Consider the following 17,273-nt stretch of genomic DNA (forward strand, 5'->3'; position numbering starts at 1 on the left):
ACCAGCCTGCAAACCACCACAGGCCCCTCAACTAGGCCACCCCACACCCCAACGGAACCCCCACCCTGATCCAGGACATCCTTCAGGGAAAATCAGCCAGACCCCACCTGTGCACCAGGCCTCTATCCTAAATAATAAAAGAGTAATAGGCAAATTGACCATCACTCCAACACACAAGATGGCTGCCCCCATATGGTCAAAGATCCTGCCCCCATGTGGATGCAAGATGGCCACCACAAAATGGCCATCAGGGGAGGGCAGTTGAGAGGGACCAGGCCTGCAAGGGAGGGCAGATGGGGGCAATCAAGTGCACAGGGGAGGGCAGTTAGGGGTGATGAGGCTGGCAGAGGAGGTAAGTTGGGGGTGACCAGGCCAGCAGGGAAAGGCAATTAGGGGTGACCAGGCCTGAAGGGGATGGCAGTTAAGGGCAAACAGGCTGGCAGGGGAGCAGTTAGGCATCAATCAAGCTTGCAGTGGAGTGGTTAGGGGGTGATCACCCTGGCAGGCAGAAGTGGTTAGGGGCAATCAGGAAGGCAGGCATATGAGCAGTTGGGAGCCAGCAGTCCTAGATTGTGAGAGGGAAGTCTGGCTGCCCATTTAGGCATTCCACTGGGATCAGGCCTAAATGGACAGTTGGACATTCCTTGAGGGGTCCCAGTTTGGAGAGGGTGCAGGCTGAGCTTAGGGACACTTTCCCATCCATGCAGGAATTTCATGCACCGGGCCTCTAGTTTGCCTAATAAAAGGAAAAAAAAAAATGAATAAATAAATAAATGTACATGCCAGATTGAATACATGTAGTCCTCAGATATTTCTTTAAGAAACATTGTACTAGGGAATAGAGTAACTATAGCTTTCAGAATAGTTTGCCATGACCATTACATAGATATATAATACAATGTATAATACTATGATTTTAATATGTAGAATTATCACCTTAAGGCATCATAAATCTTAATTGTCAAATCATTTCATTTAATGTTATAAAGGAAAGAAAGTAGATACTTAAGTTTTTCTCTCAAGGATTTAATGAGAAATCCCTACTTTCTAAGAATTCAAGATAATAAAAATTTTAATGTAATTGGAAATTGTCTGGGGGAGAGTGCAGGTGGAGGAGGGTGTGGAGGGATAAATGGTGATGGACAGAGACTTAAATTGTGAACACACAATAGAGTGTACAGATGATGCATTGTACAGTTGTGCACCTGAAACCGGTATACATTTGTTAACCAGTGTCACCCCAATAAATTCATAAAAAAGGAAAAAAGAGCAATGTTAAAGAATTTATTTTTAGTAATTTTGAAAATTTATGGCCTCCTTAAAAGTGGTATCAATTCTCCCATTCCTTTTCTTATGACAAGCACTGTCATGGACAACCTGGTAACAGGAAGAAGTTACTTCTCAAACGTAGGAAATAGTGATTTGGTGCCAGTGAAAGCTGTATACACTCACTCTGGCTTCTCACAATTTCCTCCTAATGATGACCTATCCTTGTTGCAACTGGAAAAGCTTCTTGAACTAGGTCAATATGATTAATTCTTTTCCATATTTTAAAGTTTGCCATATAGTTTATGTCCTTCATCTTGCTTAAAATCCTGTATGTAGTTTTGAAGTTAAATAATTATTTCATAACTTTCTCATAATCAAATATATTTTTCTCTAAAAGCTGAAATGCTACCTAAAACTTTTCCTTTTTGCATTTTTAATTAATGGAAGTCTATAGAAGATGTCAAAGAAATACATTTTGACTTTATTTTATATATTCTTCTGAGGCTCTTGTATAATATGAAGTTAACACAAAAACTTAGAACAGGAATTTGAACCATTAGATGTTCAATTTTCTGTCCCTTTATGACTTACTAACATTTTGTCCTTTTTAAATGTTTATTTAAACCAAATCTACCATGAAAGTGTTAACCTGGCCCTATCAACTAGTAGTCAGGCAGTCTTGAGCAGGTGATGTAATTGTTCTGAACCTTGGCTTTATCATTCTTAGAAAGGGAACAATAGTAAACCACAACATGGTAAACCAACCAGGAGCCCTGCATTTGGTGTTTTGTGTATACACACAGAGACACACATGTAAATGCACAATGTTTATGTGTACCCAAATTTTGTGAGAAAAAGGGGAAAGTTTAAGTGTATAATAGATAAATATAGTTTGTAGCATGCCTTTATTAGATATAAAATTAAATATAAATAATTATCTACATATATAAAAGCCTAAGCGACCAGCCAACTGGCCAACTCTTTGACTGTCTAACTGATAGCTTTGACACACACTGACCACCAGGAGGCAAATGCTCAATGCAGGAACAGTTGAGCTGCAGTGACTTGGCAGCTGCGGTTCTCGGATTCCAGGGTGTGTCACTGGAGAACCACCCACTCGCAATCTGGGACCCCTTGGCGGGTGTCGGAGAGCTGGTTTTGGCCCGATCCCCCCCAGGCCAGGCCAAGTCCATGAACCTGCTCTTTAGTTAGCTATAAGATTCATAAAGGGTTTAAATTGCTACAAATGTGGTTTTCCCCACTCCTCATGTTATATAGTTGAAAAGAGGAGATAATTATATTCTCTTCCACTATCACCTCATATTCAACAAGGTGGAGTCCTGGAAGTACGTGGACAAAAAGGCAGACAGATTTTAAAAAAACTATTGTGGATGAGAAACCAGGAGCCCCACATCCCAGTGTAGGGCATGTGTTCCTACTGTCCTGGGAGGGTGTGGAACTACCTGGAGCAAAGTAGTAGCATCTCAACTGGGATGATGCCTTCTAGGTAATTAATAGGTATCTTCTGGGAGACTTGTTAAGTTACAGAGTTAAAAAGGGTTTTGTAGGTAAGAGCAGGTATTTCTAGAGTCATCGCTGAAAAGCAATGTGAATACCAACCCTATGGACTAAATGGTATTTGCCACTTTCTCATCTTTTTGGTTAGGAAAGCTTGTTTCTTCAATCTGTTTGCCAGGAAAAGACAATAAAATAAATGGACTTCCCAAATTATGACTCCTGGATGGGGGCTAACTGAAGCACATTGTGAGTATATTCACTACCTCTTCCAAGATTAGAATCCAAACAAATGTATGTGTAGTCTGAGTATACTGTCTATTCATTTTCAATTTTTCTGTATTTTTAGTAAAAATGGTAGTAGAAAGAAGTCTTTTCATAATGTCCCGGCTCATAATGGATCTAAAGGTGATTGATTTGAGTTTTAGGCCATCATATTTATTGATGTAGTTCACTGATAGTAATTCATTGATACTTGTAAAAATTTGTGTTGTAGAATATCTAGTGAAACAATAAAAAATATATATATATATTCTTTTATTACCTAATAAATAGTTGTGTGTCTAATTTACATATGATTACTCTCTAATTGCATTGTGAACACATGCACTCACACACATAATTGTTTTCATAACGGTATACTAATACAGTGAAACTCCATACTTGGAAAATATGAGCCTATTTAAAAGATGTGAGACATTTTTCTGAAATGATAGTCTGGTAAATTGGTAAATGGTATAAAGATTATGTGACAATAATAACTAGCCCATATAAAGACCAAACCCATAACTCTGATCTTCTCTCCACTGTATTCTGCAACTGAATTAACAAGTTACAAGTAAATATTCAATAAACTAATTGCAGTAAGTCGGACCTCACCTACATAAGCACCTACATCATTCATGTGGAGCAAACCACAGCAGTAATGAAGTGAAACAGTAAAAAATTTAAAAGAAAGATAACAATTCCTGACCTTTACTTGTGGTAAATAAATAATAAGAAACATAAAGCACATATGTACATACATCGAAATGATGGAACTTTTTTTTTTTTTAATAAATAAATGGGAGATGGCAACATAACCACAAAATGATATACGTAGACTCTGACATAACCAGAGGTTTGCCTGTATCAGTGTGTGTGTGTGTTTAAACAAATCACCTAACAATATCATTACATTGCTGAAAGGAAAGAATAAGGGGCCTGACCAGTGTGGCTCAGTGGACAGAGTGTGAGCCTGGGGACTGAAAGATCCCAGGTTCGATTCCTGTCAAGCACATGTACCTTGGTTGCAGGCACATCCCCAGTAGTGGGTGTGCAGGAGGCAGCTGATTGATGTTTCTAACTTTCTCTCCCTCTCCCTTCCTCTCTGTAAAAAATCAATAAAATGTATTTTAAAAAAATGAATAAGGGGACTTAATCTTTGAAATATATATATATATATATATATATATATATATATATATATATATATATATATATTATAGGGTTATTTTTATTTTTTCACTTAAAAGCATTTATATTATAGGTTGTTATATATGTTTTTATTCCTTTTCTACTAGAAGTTGAATTTTCTGAAACTGTGCAGCAGACAGAGGTACCATTGACCAGTAGTACATTTTGTTGAAGCTTCTGGGGATTGGGCATTAAAAACACCAATACTGGTAAAGGGGCTGCAGGATCATCCTCATTTGTGGTAATTCAAGGGTTGCATTGATGAGTATAGGAGTTTATGGTTTATTTCATAGCTGAATTAGGTAGCTCAACGTGCCCACTTATAGAAGCACTAAAAATATAAAGAGGCTTTCAAAACTATTATTTAGCCATTGTATTGAGTAGATGCTTGAAGTTCTCTGAATGGCACACTTTATTGTCAGTATTGAATTAATTTATACTCAGTGTATCTTTTAGCCTCTCCTTGAAAATATAGATTTTTGATATGACTCAGATATCTGTAACATCTGCCAACAACCTGTTATTATGAGTAGAAGTAAGAGATGAAAGAGTGACTTGTGCCTTGTCTGATCATCCTGTGCATTTGGGGGTAGTCTCAACTATGGATCACACAGCCAGGAGAACTTCTCTCTTTGATGGTTGCAGGGAGAGTCTGCAGGACCACTGCAATGCATCCAGGATGGGCAGCACAAGCTCATCGGTATTGTGAGCTGGGAAAGGAGTAACCGCCATTTCACTGCACCAAAGGTCTTCACCAGAATTTCTGCACAGAGGGATTGGATCACATCTGTCACTGAAGGAGAAGCATGATCACTGAGACAGCAGCAAGGTGGAACTGCGTTATAACAGTATACTTGAAAAATAAGTCTCTTGTCAGTACTAAAAAACTCAAAGTCACTTCTCCCAACCCTTGTATTGAGGAACTTGGATTTGGTGTGTTTCATACATCTATACTAATAAAAGGGTAATATGCTAATTAGACTGGGAGACAGGACATCTTCCTACCATCTTACTTCCTTCCGGACAAAGCCATGGTGGTGGGGGCAAAGGCAGAGGTGGTTAGGGGTAATCAGGCCAGCAGGGGAGGGCAGTTGGGGGCCATCAGGCTGGCAGGGGAGTGGTTAGGTGATGATCTAGCCAGTAGGCAGGCAAGTGGTTAGGAGCCAGCAGTCCTGGATTGTGAGAGGGATGTCTGACTACCTTGTGGGATGGGGCTTAAATCGGCAGTTAGACATCCCCTGTGGAGTCCAGGATTGGAGAGGGTGCAGGACAGGCTGACGGACCCCTAGTTCAGTAATAAACAGTCACAGAAAGTTAATGTTGCTTCATGCCTCCTGAAAACTTGGTATCTGCATTGTCATTAAGTTCATATCTGGTGTATCATGTATATACCATAGTTGAATATTATAATATACACTTTTACTATTTTTTTCTAGTTTGGTAAGTATTGGAAATGTTATTAAGCCCATAAAATTATTAATTTTATTCACATAGAACAATACCCTGCGCACAGTCAGGTAGGAAAGATCCCTGTAAGTTTCACAATTTCAATGAGCAATGGACATTTAAGAAATTATTTATCATGCTTATCATTGATTTTTAAATTTTTAGTTAAAATTTTAGGACATTTCAATTATTTACAAAACATTTAATCTACCTCTTTTTCTAAGTTGTAGCCAAGAACTAGGAAGCAAATAACTAAGTCTATGGTGTTAACCAGTACACTATGCTGCTGCTTAAAAGATGTGAGGCAAGTAGAAATAAATCAACTTAAAGTTGATTTAACATTTTTGGACTAATCCTGACAGGAAAGTTTAGAAGTGAAATTGCATCAGTGAAAACTATTTGTCCTTATATTCTAAGATAGTTTCAATTTAGTAAAATTAGTATTTCAATAAATGTTAATTAAAAGGGCAATTTAGTGTTGTTGTCATTATTTCCCTGCCTCTCCTAACTATCTGACTTTGGGTAAGTCGCTTAATGGCCACTTGACTCAATTTCTTAATTTATGAAACAGATAAATAATGGTATAACCTTACACTGTTAAATGAGATAAGGCAAATAAAGCATTTAAAGCAGAACTTACTGGAAAAACAATGCTTAAGTATTAGTCGCCAATATGCCTTTTTAAGACTTTTCTAGCCAATCAGAAAATTAAAACCTCAATGTTGGATTGGAAAATATAACAGATGTGCTTACTCTCAAATAGTTCCCATTTAACCTTTCTTTCCAAAGTCCCTTCCTTCTATTACCCCTTACACTATGAAGTGTTAGGAAAAGATGAAATACCTTCTCAAGAAATATTTGACTGCAAAAGTACGTATTGGCAATTAATGGGTGAGAAAGATGTGCTTTCTTAAGGGGCATACTATCCGGAAGACAAACACATTAAGCAAATAATTAAAAGCGTTACCTAAGTCTGGAAAATGAAGTTTAAATAGTCTCAATGGGAGGAAATAAGGAGGCAAAGACGGGGGGCGTGGTGCAGAGATGGAGTAAGATGTACTAGGATTGCAAATGATAAATCCTGCGCCCAAGCCTTTCATCAGAAATGAAGGAGAGCAGCAGGAGTGGAGAGAGATTCTTTCTGTGGTCTCTAAGGGTCAGTCAGAAGGTAAATCTATATACCCTTCCTGGGAGAAGCTGATTCCTTCTGGCCACGTGGTGACACCTAAACTAAGCAGCAACCTCTGTTTGGCTTAGCCACGCCCCTCTCACTCTGACCCCGCCTCTCGATTCACAACACATCGCGTCAGCAAAGGACTTCTCGCGAGAACTCTGCATTGTCTCCCTTCGCCGCTTTCAGCGGTGGGAGTCGCCCTGGCTCTCGCGATATTTCTGGGCAAACGGGAACCCGAGCGACCCGGGCTTCTGTGAAACATGGCGATCGGCAGGGACCGAAATACAAGGTAAAACGCCGAAACCCTGCCTGGAGCTGTTCTCCCGGTAGTTCCAGAGCTGTTCCGGGCGTGAATGTAGTTGAGGGGGCTGAGAGGCTGTCATGGAGTCGGCTTCCCGTCTTCGTCGCTCTCCTGGAGAGCGGGCCGGACCCGGGAGCCTCTCGCTCCACTTCCCCCGGGGGCGTTACTGGCAGGACCCTGGGCAGCGCTAGCCGGGGAGCGCCCCGGCTCCCGGCTCGGCGTCCCGGAGCTGTCTTGCAAGTTGGAGGAGTTTGGGTGCTTCCCCGATAGCGGCTGACACGAACCCATTGTTTCGCACGGTGCCCGGTGCCCCGGGGGCACCTCCCGCCCGCGGGCGCGGGGGGTCCCGCGCCGGGAGGACCGTTCGGGTCCTGCCCCGATGCTCCGGGGGCCGGGCTGCCCAGCGCCGTTCAGACAGATACCGAGTGCTTGGCAGCAGGCTGCTCCCTGTTTTTAAGAAAGGCTGAGGTCTTTTCCTCGCATGGAAGGAGACTTTGGAAAAAAATGAGAAAGGGGCAGGGCAGGGTGAGATGTTACAGGAGAGACAGGTCCCAGGCAGGCAGGTCCCTACTTTTCTCGGAACCTTCGCGGATTAAGAAACAAACCCTTGGAAGGTGACTCGCCAACTCGTGGTGGAGAATAAATAGCCTTGGGTAAAGGTGGCATATAGAGTTGAAAGATCATCCTTTGAGAGAATACTATGTTTAAGTTAAAATGTTTAGGACTTAGTGCCCTGGGGACTACGCAGAGTTACATAACATCTGTTACAATGTTGCAAGACTGGCATTCAGAAACAATTAAAAAAATACAGTTAAAAGCGGGATTTATTCATGTGTTTGAAGTTGTGCTGAAGGGCTTCCAAGTAATTACTTAGCCTGATACTTTGAACTCTAGTATACAGCCATTGTAAAGATAAGAGATCACAAGCTTGTACACTTCTTGAAGAATTCAGGATATATATATATATATATATATATTTACTTAACTTGTTTATTGATATCTTTAAGTTGATGCAATTATTCCAGCTCTTCTAGGAGAAACATGAGAAAAAAAAACTCCATGTTTTGGGGGTTGGGGGTTGGGAATGGGTAAGGAATTTCTTTTTGAGAATAAAGTTTACCACTCAGCTGAGTATTTGCAATGGCTGGAGGGTGCAGATCATAAAAATATATCAAGCTTGAAAGATCTCTCAAAGGAAAGCAGGCCTACCCTGGCACAACAAAAGAATTAGGGGGAAAAACAAATTTATTTTCTGTGGGGGTTAGTGATTTAATTGGAAGAAATAGTGATTTTATTTTTTATAGAGGTTACTTTGAGGCAGTCTCGTCCTGCTACCAACGCTAGTTAACAGTTTTTCAGTATTGTTATTGTCCCTTAAATGTCCTGATAGGCAAATTAAACTCTTTGTGCCTTAGTTTCCTAATCTGCAAAATGGGAATAAATAATAACTAACTCATGTGGTGATTGATGAGGATTGAATGATAGCTCTTGTTATTTTTAAATTTTTGTTTTCTAACTTCTGTGGTTACTCACAAAATGTTGCCCTGGTACTTAGTCAAAATACAGACTGAAGAAGACCATTTAAAAAAAAAATTTTTTTTTTCTTAAATCTCTTACTGACCCCTGAATTACTAAAGCGCTCTTCATTTTTTTTTTTTTTTTTTTTTTTTTTTTTTTTTTTTTTTTTTATAGACGTTAGCTCATAAAAAGTGTCTGGATGGTGAGACAAATAGAGTGGGAATGGGAGCAATAGAACTGGATAGCGGAGGAGTCCAAGATATTGAAAACACAGGGAAAATGAAGAGCAGATTCTGTCCTAGTCAGACAGTTAAGGAGCTGGAAGGATAATTGGTTATGCTTCGAGAGGAAAATAAGTCTCTTGGATTTTAGAGGTGGAATGGTTTAAGAAATTAAGAGGGGCCAAAAGATGGCCCTGCTAGTGTGAGGCTTTGGGTGGAATTAAGATGGAGATCGCTGGAGGAGACCTGTTAGGTTTACAGGTAAAGTGTTCTAATTGTGAGTGACCACCATAGGATAAGGGTCATCAGATTGTGAGTTTCAAAGAATGGTGATGGGATGGGGGAGAAGAGAAACAAATAAAGAGATCCAGTTGCCAAAGTCATTTTTGTCTTTTTTAAAAAGTTTTTTGCTTTATACTTTGAATATTGAATGCATTGGTTGTCATTGGTTAATAAAATTACATATGTTTCAGGCGTGCAGCTCAATAATAAATCATCTGTATATTTTATTATGTGTTCGCTACCCCAAGTCAAGTCTCCTCTATCACGTTTTATCCTCTCCTGAAAATTATAAACATATCCAGATGGAGAAAACAATAATAAGTACTAAAGTGAGAGTGTGCACTATGTTTTAGAGCATGAATTCTCGAGTCAGGCTGCTTGGGATCAATTCTAGGTTCTCCCACCTGTTGAAAGGTCTTACCAAAATTACTTGACTTTTCTGTGCCTCAATATCCTTATATATAAATGAGATAAAAATAGTTATCTACTTCATAGAGTGGCTTAGAGGATTAAATTAATATCGAAAGTCCTCATATAATATCTAGCACATAATATGAAAATTAGGCTATAATTCTATGTGGTATATGAGTTCATTCGAAGATAGAGTTGAAAAGAGAAGGGGTGGTTGAGAAATCATGATGAGACATGCTAATTTTTTACCCTTTGAGTCTCAGAAATAAAATACGGATTTAAAGGAATTACCACCAGTTGATCGTCAGGTTTTCATATTGAGAGACAGTAGAAGGATTGTTTTTAGTAAAGCTAGGAGTTATGGGTACCTTGTTCATATCAGAACAGTGGTGCCCTGCCAGTGTGGTTCTGTGGCTTTTGCAGGCTCCATTTTCAGTAGGGGCAAATAGGAGGCGATGGATGATTCTCTCATCCCCACTTCCTTTCTGAAATCAATGAAAACAACACACACAAAACAGTGGCTCTGTAGAATAGAGTGGCAAGTACTGGAGATGCAATGAGTTTCTTGGATGTAGGTTGGTGCTGAACTAACAGGGATGGGGCAGGAGTAGGAGAAGAGTAATCATGAAAAATAGGAATGGAAGAAGCTAAAGACTGAGAGGCAACATACGTAGTGGGATAGACTAGCTAGACTTTTAAGGGAGGAGTGCTGAATAGGCTATATGTATTGTTAAAAGGTTTTGTAAAACTAACTTTTGTATATCTTTATATTACATATAATTTAAAGAGCATTTATAAAGCTTGTAAAAGTATAGTCAATTTAGGAACTAATATTTACAGTTTTATTCATTTGCCCAATAATGTGACCTGCTATGTGCCAATTACTGTTCTAGGTGCTTGTGATATACTTCAGAGAATAAAACAGAAAACTTCTCTTTGTAGAATATATATATATTAATATATATTCTGCAGAGAATAAAACAGAAAACTTCTCTTTGTAGAATATATATATTAATATATATCATTTTAGAATATATATATATACTAAAATAAATATATATATTCTAAAATGATAGCTTGTTTCTATTGGAAAGATGTGCAATCATGGGTGTTTCTGGGGAAATTTCCCACCTTCCTTATTTTTTTCCTTCTACAAATGTTTATCAAATACTTGCTATGCCAGGTACTAGAGATACAAAGATAATATATTTTTGCTGGTTCCTGCTGTAATATATTTTAAAAATATATATTTTATTGAGTTTTTACAGAGAGGAAGAGAGAGGGATAGAAAGCTAGAAATGTTGATGAGAGAGAAACATCAATCAGCTGCCTCTTGCACACCCCCTACTGGGGACACGCCTGCAACCAAGATACATGCCCTTGACCGGAATCGAACCTGGGACCTTTCAGTCCACAGGCCGATGCTCTATCCACTGAGCCAAACCGGTTTCAGCTCCTGCTGTAATATTATAATGACAAAAACAGAAAATTAAACAGGCATTAAGGAACAGTGTTTTTGGAGCATGCACTATAACTAATACTACATATGAGGTCATAGGGTTTTCCCCCTCTTCAAAAGAGAGATGTCTAGACTGAGACTTAAAGAATAAATGGGAATTAGCCAAATATAGAGGTGGGAGAGAGGGGGAATGGCTATATCTGGCAGAAAGAACATGTTAAAGGACTAGAAAGTGAAATGGTTTGTCTAGAATTTAGACATTGATGGATTGAGTTTGAAGAGATAAGCAGGACCTGTTTTTTTGTTGCTGTTGTTTGTCTTAAGTTTTTATTGATTTTAGAAAGAGGAAGGGAGAGATCTAAATATCAATGAGAGAGAAACATCACATGGAACTGCTGCCTACTGCCAGCCTCCTGCTGGGGATGAGCCTGCAACCCAGGCATATTCCCTGACCAGGAATTAAACTGGTGACCTCCTGTTGCATGTGTCAGTGCTCAACCACTGAGCCATACTGGCTGGGCAGGACCTGATTTTTGAGGGCTTTTTAAACTGTTAGGATAGAATCCAAACTTTTCAAACGTAAAGGGAATGACAAAGATTTTAAAAGAAAATGCATAAAATCACTTTTATGTATTAAAAAGATTATTGGTTATAGCATGGAAAGTGAATTGAAAGATTGATGAGTAAACATTGAAGCAATGCAGTGATAAATTGGGGCCATTGGGACCAAGGTGCTAGTAAGGAACTTCTCAGTGAGCCTGGAAAAGAGAAGACAGATTTGAAAGAAATTTAGGAAGAACTTAAGTTTAAGAATGTAACTCATGTTTCTGTCCTGTGTTACTACCTTTTGTTTTGGGGTATTGGGTGTCATCATTAACTATGGTAGGGACACAGGAGAAACAAGTTTGGTAAAGTGAAGTATTCATTTTTGGACTTGTTGAGTCTGAAATGTATTTGGAATGTCCCCATGGAAATGTAGAGGCAGCAAGATAATACATGTCTGCAGAGAGCTTTGGATTGGGAATAAAGATTTGAGTGGAATCATGTAGAAGGAAAATGAAGGGATGGGGGATTGCTTGGGGAAGTGTGAAGGTTGGGAGGAAGGCTTACAATAGAATTGGGAGGCAGAAGGATCTTCAAAGTAAGCCAAAGAAGTCTTAGAGGTAGAATGAAAATTATTCCAAGGAAGAGTGTTTCCAGAAGAAAAAGGGGGGTTTTCTTCTCATAGGCAAAATTACCTAAAGACTGCAAGTGTCCATTGGATTTGGTACTAAGGAAGTTAGTGACCTTGCTAAGAGAAATTTACTTAAATGAGCCTGTGCTGAGTAGTCACAGCAGATGAATGGGGACAACTTAACTCTTTGTTTTGTTAATTCTCTCCCAGGATATTTTTCCATTGATTTTTAGAGAGAGTGGAAGAGAGAGGGAAAGACAGAAAGAAATATCCATCTGAGAGAGAAACATTGATTGGTTGCCTCCTGCACATGCGCTGACCAGCACCACACTGGGGAGCAGCCTGCAACTGGAATTGAACCCTGGACTTTTTGGTCCACAGGTGGACGCTCTATCCACTGAGCCAAACCATCTAGGGCCACAACTTACTCTTTTTATTTTGCCTATAGGTATGCAGACAGAGATCAATAGTTGGAGTTGTACTTGAGCTTTAGTGGAGAGTTTTAGAGATAAGAAGATTGAACATATTTAACATTTAACTCCAGTAGGAGAAATGAATAGGAATTGATAGATTAAGGGAAGATTGCTCTAGGAGCCTGGTTTATGCCTAACAAACACTCAGAAGCTTAATTTACAAATGAGAATACCAGTTTTATAACTTTACTGGGAATTAGAAAATATCGTCTATTTTGTCTACATGTTTTTTTGGTGTTTCTTTTTGTTTTGTTTTTTTTTTGTTTTTGTTTTTTTAGGAAAACCATATACTTGAGAATCTTGAGAATCATAATTATAATCCGAAGGCCACTTTGTGAGCATGGAATCAGCAAGGGGAGTTAGTTGGATATTGCTAATGGCAAATGAAATCTACCTATACTAGTACCGTGTTTCCCCGAAAATAAAACATCCTCTGAAAATAAGACCTACTTACAGGTTTCCTTTGAGTGAAATATAAGGCATCCTCCCGAAAATAAGGCCCCCCTAGGCTCTGTCTCAGAATGAAAATTAATTTATCATAAACTGGTTGTTAGGGCCGCCCTGACTGGCGTCTAGCAACCAGTGATGTTACTCATTTAAAGACAGTGCTATTGCTAAACATGAGAGATTTGGTCCACTGATTCTGAAAGAAATGGAGTCATAAGAAATTCACCAGGAAATTCAGGAATTGGATTGTTATGATGATGTTCCAGAAGATGATGACATGATTGTCATTGAATAAATGAGTAAATTCTTGATACTGTAGGATTCACAGTTTGTCTGGTTTGTGTTGACAACTACCGTACTACCATACCTTATACAGGTAATAAATTTCCTTTATTTTCATTTAACAATAAATGTGTACCGTATTCTTCTTCATGGAAAAATAAGACATCCCCTGAAAATAAGACCTAGCGCATCTTTGGGAGCAAAAATTAATATAAGACACTGTCTTACTTTTGGAGAAACAGGGTACATGCATCCAGCTTCATCTAGGGCAGTAGTGCCTTCCTGGACCAATTAGTAATGTCCCTGTTTAGACCTGCTCTCTTGGACAGTATTCATGGTTGCTGCCACTTTTTATTTCTCTGACAATCCTTTTTCCTCTATGAATGTCCTTTCTGTGGCTTATTCTTTCTATATTAACCCCACCCATTAGGTTTTAGACAAATCTTTCTGCTTTTTATTTCTAGAGACATTTTTTTCCCTTTAAATGGCTTCTGTACCATTTGATTTATTCTCAGTTAAGTGTTTATTTTATTAATATAGTTGATTTCTGGTAATGCTTTATAGTATCACCTATATTATTTCTATAAGTCAGTCATAAAAGTTAAAGTTTGTAAGTAAAATAATTAAAGTCCTCCCATGATCTACTTTTTAACATTTTTGTGTATATATTGCATACCACGAGTTTGTTTCTATCTTCAATAGTCATAAATAACAATATGAGAAATATCCTTAAGGTCCAAGTTTTGCGCATAATTCAGATTGTTGCCTTAAGATACATTTCTAAAAATGGAATTTAGTCGAAAGGGGAATGGTATATAGTTATCTTCTCATTAGCAATGTAAGAGCATGCTTAATTTGCTTCATTGTCATTTACTAGTGAGAATGTATTATTTTTTCTACACAGGATATCCCCCTAAAATGTATGCTCACTTTGAATGATTATAAAGCCAGTGTTTATTTACATACGTTCATTTTCAAAATTTAAAAGAATCCACAAAAATGAGTTTTGTTGTTGTTAATGACTATTTTCAAGCTGATAACTGCTCTGGTCCAGGCACTGCTGATAACTCGAAGCAATGGAATCACAAACATCTAGAATCATTTATTTCAGTATTTGTGTGCCCTCAATTTGGCCACTGTGCCAGTTTTATGCCGTAAACTTTTTTTTTTTTTTTTAAATATATTTTATTGATTTTTTTTTTACAGAGAGGAAGAGAGAGGGGTAGAGAGTTAGAAACATCGATGAGAGAGAATCATCAATCAGCTGCCTCTTGCACACCCCCTACTGGGGATGCGCCTGCAACCAAGGTATATGCCGTTGACCGGAATCGAACCTAGGACCTTTCAGTCCGCAGGCTGACGCTCTATCCACTGAGCCAAACCGGTTTCGGCTTATGCCGTAAACTTTATCTTTTATGTATCACCATAAAAAAAAGTGAGGTGGCACTTTAGGATAAATTTTTTTTGTTCAAAGTCTAGTCTGGCTTCATCCCTTATTTCACATCATTTGAACCTGAAAAGGAGTGAAAATTAAGTGAGTTATCAGCTGTTAAAGTGTATATACATATTTTTGGGATATCTTATATGTGTAAACTTAATAGGAGAAATATGTGTTTTGATTTGTATATTTAAATATTATAAATGTGATTGACTACTTTCCTTTTTTTTTTTTTTTTTTTGCCCTACTCTATGTGTTTGTGTTTGTCAGGGTGGGGATGGAAAAAAGGAAAGATGTGAATAAATGTTAAGTTGCTTTTTGTTTTTTTCAAGGAGGAATGAGAATATTAAGTTCTAAGGACATTTATCAGTTTCAAAAAAATAAACCTTTTTATCTTTTTTGAGGATACATTTATTCATTGTTTATTTCTTAGCATGACTATATGAAAGGAGAAGGTTTTCCTGAAGATGAGGCGACTGAATCGAAAAAAAACCTTAAATTTGGTGAAAGAGTTGGATGCCTTTCCAAAGGTTCCTGAGAGCTATGTAGAGACTTCAGCCAGTGGGGGGACAGGTGAGTATCAATTCAAATTAAAACTGTTACACTAAATGCAGTTTCTGAGTGATCCATTTAACAACATACAGAAATAGAGCCATGAGGAAGAACTCATCAACATATAACTTTGTAACTGGTCTGTCCTTATGTGATGCTGTTTTGCTATAATTTTATTATATACTAGAGGCCCAGTGCATGAAATTCGTGTGTGTGTGTGTGTGTGTGTGGGGGGGGGGGGGGGGGGAGGGGCGGCGGTTCCCTCAGCCCAGCCTGTACCCTCTCCAATCAATCTGTGACCCCTTGGGGGATCAGGCCTAAACTGGCAGTCGGACATTCCTTTCACAATCCTGGACCACTGGCTCTTAATTGCTCACTTGCCTGCTTGCCTGGTCGTCCCTAACTACCCCCCCACCTGCTGGCTTGATTGTCCCTCACTGCCTCTGTGTGTCGGCCTGATCACTCCTAACTGCCCCCCTGCCAGCCTGGTTACCCCTAACTGCCCCTGCTGCCATCCAGGTCGCCCCCAACTACCACCCTCCCTGCCAGCTTGGTTGCTCCTAACTATCCCCCCTGCTGGCCTGGTCACTCCTTGCAGCCCCCCTGCCAGACTAGTTGCCCCTTACTGCGCCCCCAGTAGCCTAATTGCCCTCAACTGCCCCCCCCCCTCCACCCCCGCTGGCCTGGTTGCCTCTCACAGCCCCCACCAGCCTGGTCGCCCCACGCAGCCTGCTATTCCGTCATTTGGTCATCCCTCACTAACCCCCCTGCTGGCCTGGATGTCCCACACAGCCTGCTGTTCATTTGTTTGGTTGTCCTTCACTAACCCCTGGCTGGCCTGGTTGTAGGCAGCATCTTGTGAGGGCATGAAGGTTACTTTACATATTACCTCTTTATATACTAGTGGCCAGGTGCATGAAATTTGAGCATGGGGGGAGCGGATGGGTTCCTTATCCTGGCCTGCACCCTCTTGCTGTTCGGGACCTCTCAATGGATGTCCAAATGGCAGTTTAGGCCCGATCCTTAAACCGGCATTTGGGATCCCTGTGGGATTGGGCCTAAACCAGCATTCGGACATCCCTCTCGCAATCCGTGACTGCTGGCTCCTAACCACTGACCTGCCTGCCTGCCTGCCTGATTGCCCCTATCCACTCTGCCTCCCTGCCTGATCGCCCCTAACCACTTACCTGCCTACCTGATCACCTCTAACCACACTGCCTGACTGCCTGCCTGATTGCCTCCAACCACACTGCCTGCCTGCCTGATTGCCTCTAACCATGTCTGCCTCTCTCCCTGCCATTGTGGCTTAGTCCAGAAGGATGTACAGAATGATGTCCGGAAGGTTGTTAGGCTGTCCATTCAAATTAGCATATTACTCTTTTATTATTATAGATATCTCTTTGACATCTAACTCAGTGTAGTCCAAGATTTAACAGTATTCATTAAAACATTATGGAATAAGTTAATCCAATTTTACTGCTTTATTGCTATTGAGTTATGTATAATCATACTAATAGGATGATTACATACAAATATAATTTAACTTGGAAGAAGTTATTTAATGATGTGAAACTGGCTCAGTGCCTTTTTGGTTAAGAAAAAATCAATTTATACATTATAATAAAAATTCTTAAATTTCACATTACTGTAGAGAGGCAGCATAGGGTAATAGGAGCTTGGATTTGGAACCAGATGTAAGGATTTAAATCACCCTTCTTCCTTCCTAACTAAATGACTTTGAGGACGTTAATCATACACCTCTGGCCTCTGCTTTAGTTTGTTCATCCATGAAATGGGGATGATATCAGTATTTACGTAATAGGGTTGCTGTAATGATTAAATAAGTTAATATTTAT

General features: G+C 39.4%; 1 protein-coding gene across 1 annotated transcript in view; it reads left to right on the forward strand.

Moving 5' to 3' along the window:
- Positions 1-7,019: 7,019 nt before the first annotated feature.
- The window catches only part of ERGIC2 (ERGIC and golgi 2), a 33,121-nt gene continuing 22,867 nt past the window's right edge, over positions 7,020-17,273 (forward strand). The window contains exons 1-2 of the mRNA XM_084877145.1: positions 7,020-7,148; positions 15,299-15,438. Coding sequence (XP_084733271.1) covers positions 15,333-15,438 — 106 coding nt within the window. The 5' untranslated portion in view covers positions 7,020-7,148; positions 15,299-15,332. The remainder of the gene's footprint in view (positions 7,149-15,298; positions 15,439-17,273) is intronic.

Source organism: Pipistrellus hanaki (assembly GCF_964339955.1).
Source record: "Pipistrellus hanaki genome assembly, chromosome: 3".
NCBI classification, from domain to species: Eukaryota; Metazoa; Chordata; class Mammalia; order Chiroptera; family Vespertilionidae; genus Pipistrellus; species Pipistrellus hanaki.